Here is a 5,275-nt window from a genome sequence, read left to right as displayed (position 1 = left end):
CGCCACCCACTCTTTTGCCACGTCCTGTTTTGGTGCTTTTGGATTTTAATTTATTTCTGCACAAAAAACACACTCAGGCTACGAAGGAAGCTACGACCAAGCACCAATCGCTACTGTGGAATTCGAAGGCACTGAAAGGACCAACAGCACACACACCGCTCACACACATATTTATATGCACTCACGTGTTGCTGCAGTGAAGGCACCCCGCACACACAACCGTCGCCGCATGACCGGATCCAGCGGAAGGAGGAGGGAAGTAAGAGAGAGTGAGCGGCAGAGGCCCAACATTTCCCGGCATCTCTTCTATTCCGCGGTGCTCCTCCCCCTCTTTTTCGTGATGATGTGCTGCGGCAGTGATGGAGCTGCGCCCCCTGGTGAGGCGTCATCCCCGGAATGTTGAAAGGGTAAAAGTTTTGTTTGGAGAGATGAGAAAGGTGGAGAAACAGTGAGCTCGCTCCGTGTTCCCAGTCTTTTGAAAGTGGGGAGTGATTTGTTTGCCGTTGCGGAGGCGCATTGCACAAAGGAGGGTGAAGGTGATTTTACTGGGATTGCCTCGAAGCTCCTGGCGTTGACTGATGAACAAGCAAGCAAGGAGTTGGACACAACTGAATTGAAGACACAAGTACTGGAGGAATGTTCTTCCGATGAGAAATGCGCCTGCCGTATAGCGGATCAGGTTGATTCCCAAAGCCAGACGACAGTATATGTGAGCCGACCAACAACAGTCGTGAATGGAAGTGATATTTACATGCTTGCTGGAAATTACAGTTTTGAAGGTGCCTCTGATGATCGGGCAGGTGGCTGGGGACTCATGCTGGTGAAAGGGAACGTCAGTAATAAGAAAGGAGAAAATAACGGAATTTACTGGAATGACACTTACGTTATCCCGTGGAGTTATAAAGTCAAACAACACGAATCTTTGATGCGGCTGATTGGCAGCGGTGGATCGGGCGTTCAGATGGAGGACGGTACGCTTGTGTTCCCGCTGGAAGGGACGAGAAAGAAGAGGAACCAGGGTGATGGCAACGAAAAGGATGGAAAGGCTGTCTCGCTGATCATATACTCGAAGAATACTAAATTTTGGACGCTGTCGAAGGGGATATCTGACGGTGGCTGCGGTGTTCCCTCCGTCGTGGAGCGGGAGAAGGACAAAAAACTCATGATGATGACTGCGTGTGATGATGGCCGCCGCAGGGTGTACGAGTCCGGTGACAAGGGGGAGTCGTGGACGGAGGCGCTCGGGACACTCTCGCGCGTGTGGGGCAACGAAAAGGGAAATGAGAAGGGCGTTAGAAGCGGGTTCATCACAGCGAAGATTGATGACAGGGACGTGATGCTCGTAACTCTGCCGGTGTATTCGAGTAAGGACGGCAATGGAAAGGGCGTACTTCATCTTTGGCTGACGGACAACACGCACATTGTTGATATTGGGCCGGTATCCGATGATGACGAAGTTACCGCCAGCTCCCTGTTGTACAAAAGTGGAAATGGTGATAATAAGAAGGAGGAGTTGTTTGCGCTGTACGAGAAGAAGGGCGTTGAGGAAACACCATCCGGTATGGTCTCCGTGCGTCTGACTGAGCAGCTGGAGAAGGTGAAGGAGGTGCTGGCGACGTGGAAGAAAGCGGAGGAACGTGTCTCTCAGCTGTGCATCACTTCAAGTTCTCAGAAGAGTGCCTCAACTGACAATGCCTGCAGCCCTACTGTTAAGATCACGGATGGGCTGGTTGGCTTTTTGTCCGGCAACTTCTCTGATAAGACATGGAGGAACGAGTACCTCGGGGTGAACGCCACAGTAAAGGGGAATGATGGGGCAACAGAGGCTTCCGATGGCGTGACGTTCCGGGGAGCGTGGGCGGAGTGGCCTGTTGGCAGGCAGGGGGAGAATCAGCTGTACCACTTTGCGAACTACAACTTCACTCTTGTGGCGACGGTGTCTGTTGACAATGTGCTGGAGGGAGATAACCCCATTCCGTTGCTGGGCGTGAAGATGAATAACGATGGAAATCCTTTACTCCTGGGACTGTCGTACGGCAAGGAAAGGAAGTGGCAGCTGCTGTGCGGTGACGAAAACCCTAAGGAGCTCAGCAGCACTTTGGGGACAGAGACAACTCAACACGTTGTAATTTTGCGACGGAACGGCACCCAGGGCACCGCGTACGTCGATGGTCAGCGTGTGGGGGATGTGCCGTGTGTATTGGGGAATGGCGATTCGAAAGAGATATCGCACTTCTACATTGGAGGGGATGGAGGCAACGCGGACGACAAGAAAAGCCGTGAATTCGTGTCTGTGACTGTGACGAACGTCCTGCAGTACAACCGTCCATTGAGTTCCGCAGAGATTACTGCGCTTAACAAGAACAAACCTTCTACTCCAAGGACAGTGGCTGATGGGAAAGAATTGGTGGTGGTTGCTTCTCCACCAGGGGTAAGTGTACCAGCTCCACGTGGAACCGTGCCTCAGTCTGCTCTTGGAGGAAATCAGCCGATGGCACAGGAATTGTTGAAAGAAGGTACGGACGGTGGTGGTGCATCCACAACAGCATTGTCCACCGTAACGACTTCCCCAGCAGGCAAGGAGTCCGTAGACCTGTTGGCATCAGGAACATCTCCCGGTGGAACTCAAGCTGTGGATGGGGTCTCCTCGTCTGATGGCAACCAGACGGTGGACACAGCAGATGGAGGTAAAACGCAGGAAGATGAACCACATAAAACTCCTGCGGATAATGCAAACGCAGCAGATGCAAAAGCGCCTAACTCTGAGGGTGGGTTGCAAGATGGATTCGCAGTGGGACCTGAGAGGACCTCTGGTGAGGATGGGGAGACGGCGAGAGGAACGGATGGGTAGGAGGAGAAAGGGATCCAGCCACGGATCAGGGAGGTAAATGCCACGGCGCTCAGCAGCAGTCTCGGAAATGTGTCGCAGGGGAATAACAGCGATGCCGGCACCGTGCGTGGGAGCGGACTGCTGCCATCGCTTCTGTTGGGACTGTGGGAGTTTGCGGCTCTGTGAGGAGTGACTGGCTGCCGCGTGGGACACTTGCGGCCTCCGCTGCACCGACACACACACACACCTGGCAATGAATATCTCTTCTCAAATAACTCTTATTTACTTTTTTCCCTGTTTGCTTTTTTGTGTGTTTTAAAGTTTTTTTTTTTGCTTTTTCTAAATGTTTTTCTTTTTTTCAAAATTCTTTTATTATTATTATTATTATTATTATTCTCTTCCCTATTCTCTTTTGCTTTTGGGGCAATCACTATTGAATTTCTTTTTCTTTTCTACTCTTCCCTCTTTAATTGTTGGTTGCTGCACTCTTCCTGCGAGGGGTGCCGTGTGTTTCCGCCCAACTGCTCCACTCGCACACCACCGACACGCTCATGACGACGGCCCTGTGCGCCTCGCCTGCTGCACGCATGAGGAGGGGCCGCGACGAACGGCGCGCTGAGGGAGCCGTGACGTGTGGGCGTGCGACGAGGGCCTGTGGGGCGGAGCACACATTTCTTCCCTCTTGTTTTGTTTTCGTTGCGGCCAGGGCGGGCAGACACCCGCAGCGCCACACACACAGCCACACCCTGCCGCCGTGTTTTTCTTTAAGGATTTGTTTTGCTTTGCGTGTTTATTTCATGCGGTGGCGCACCCTTCGGTGTCGGCCTCGTGAGCATTTCTCTCCCCTCCGATGATTTCTTTTTCTTTTGCTGCGCTCACTCTCCCGATGGAGTGACGCGACTGCCGTCATGTCTGCGTGCTTCTCTCAGTCCCCACACACACGAGTGACTGTGCTCTGCGGGCCGCACTCACGCGCCGATGAGAGGGCTGAGGGGAGCAGCAACACGCGGATGACCCCATGAAATATAAACGATGTGCGGACACATGGAGGGTCGGACGGTCGAAGCACACGCAACCATCTTTTTAATTTTCTTTTGTGGGCAAAATACATACAGACAGTTTGGTGTGGCCACACGGCAGCCAGGCGATTTTTTTCTTATTTTAAATTTGTTTGGAGCAGTAATGGACGATTTCTTTTCATTTATAATTATTTTGTGTGATGGGGTTTACATAAGACGAAGGGGACGTTTTTTGTTTTCAGTAAATATTGTGTGAATTGCCGCTGCATGGGCTGCAGTGCAGTCATGAGTTTGAGCGGTCTTCTTGTTGTTGTTTCCGTTATGCATCCCCGCTGTACATTTTTGTGCGTCCCTCCGCATACTCTGCTCCCTCTTTTCCACTTCTTTGCTTTGTGTTGCTGCAGGCACACACAACCACACACACACAAGATGCACATTGCAGTGGATTTGGATGCACCTTTTGTAGTGCATGCTGGCAGTTGCGTGTGGCGGCTGTTGTCTTCTTCCGTGGCCATGAGGAGGGGAGAGAGGGGCGCGGACCCCGAGACTATTTTCCTGCGGGTGTGATGCACCGCGTGTGACTGCGCCGATTTGGGCTCCGTGTCCCATTGATGGCGGGATGGCAGGAAGTTTTGTGCCGCCTCGTGGATGGATGAGGGTTCGCTTGCTCCGTGTGCGTTGTGTGGTGGCCGCGGTTTTGGCCATTTCCCTGGGGCTGCGGGAATGAGCTGGGGGAGATGGTGGTGGATGTCTTCTCCTCCTGCATGGTGGGTGGCTGCTGGCGTTGTGTGCCTTCCTTGCGTGGATGCCGTCTCGTGGTGTGTGAAGTGTGCGGCTGGGCCTGCTGCCCTCTCCTCATGTTGTCTGCTCCCTCGCTGTATCCGCTGTGCCCCGTCCCTCTCCCTCTCGTTCCATTCTTTTCCTTTCCGTCTCACCGATCAGCTGACTGACACCAGCGACTCCACTACGGGCGATGATGACTGCGACGGTGACGGTGTGCGCCGTGCTGGTCCTTGCGCTCTTGTGCTGCTGCTGCTCGTCCGTGTGTGTGACGGCGGCAGGGGACAATAATAACGATAACAGCCGTCCTCCCAGCCCTGAGCTAGGGAAACCGGATCCTACAAAAATATGCCTGGTGCATTACAGCCATATGGTGGAGAGACCGGTGGGCCACAGACAGAGAGTGGGAGAGACAGCGAGGAGGGTTTGAGAAGTCCCGGACCTTCGTTGCCAAAGGAAGCAGGCACAGCCATCACTGGACAGACACGAGTTCCGCCAGAGTCACTGAGTTCGGCTAGCGATAATCCAGAGCCAGCAGGTTTGGCAACTCAGTCTCCACACACACAAGGTGCGACCGGTATGTCAGATGCACAAAATAAAAGGCGCAGTAAAATACACAAGGTGGTGAGAATCATAAGGCACAGAT

The 5,275-nt window shown here is 53.1% G+C and overlaps 1 protein-coding gene and 2 pseudogenes across 1 annotated transcript, besides 5 other annotated features; 2 read left to right on the top strand and 1 right to left on the bottom strand.

The window, feature by feature from the left end:
• Window positions 1–1,831: a sequence feature (areas not merged during assembly with more than two copies in the genome that could not be assigned to a particular haplotype).
• Tc00.1047053508437.20 lies at window positions 176–3,016 on the top strand (annotated as a pseudogene).
• Window positions 1,832–3,401: a sequence feature (haploid, Esmeraldo-like haplotype).
• Window positions 3,107–3,189: a sequence feature (A-rich).
• Window positions 3,200–3,225: a microsatellite.
• Window positions 3,402–5,275: a sequence feature (areas not merged during assembly with more than two copies in the genome that could not be assigned to a particular haplotype).
• Window positions 4,057–4,554, bottom strand: Tc00.1047053508437.10 (uncharacterized protein; the record flags this gene model as incomplete). Its single annotated transcript, XM_799026.1, has 1 exon — window positions 4,057–4,554. The coding sequence occupies one exon, from the start codon at window positions 4,552–4,554 to the stop codon at window positions 4,057–4,059; it is 498 nt and encodes a 165-aa protein (XP_804119.1).
• Tc00.1047053508437.5 lies at window positions 4,823–5,275 on the top strand (annotated as a pseudogene; the record flags this gene model as incomplete).

This window comes from Trypanosoma cruzi, genomic scaffold (genome assembly GCF_000209065.1).
Source record: "Trypanosoma cruzi strain CL Brener 1047053516815 genomic scaffold, whole genome shotgun sequence".
In the NCBI taxonomy this organism is placed as follows: Eukaryota; Euglenozoa; class Kinetoplastea; order Trypanosomatida; family Trypanosomatidae; genus Trypanosoma; species Trypanosoma cruzi.
This window is presented reverse-complemented; position numbering and strand designations above follow the sequence as displayed.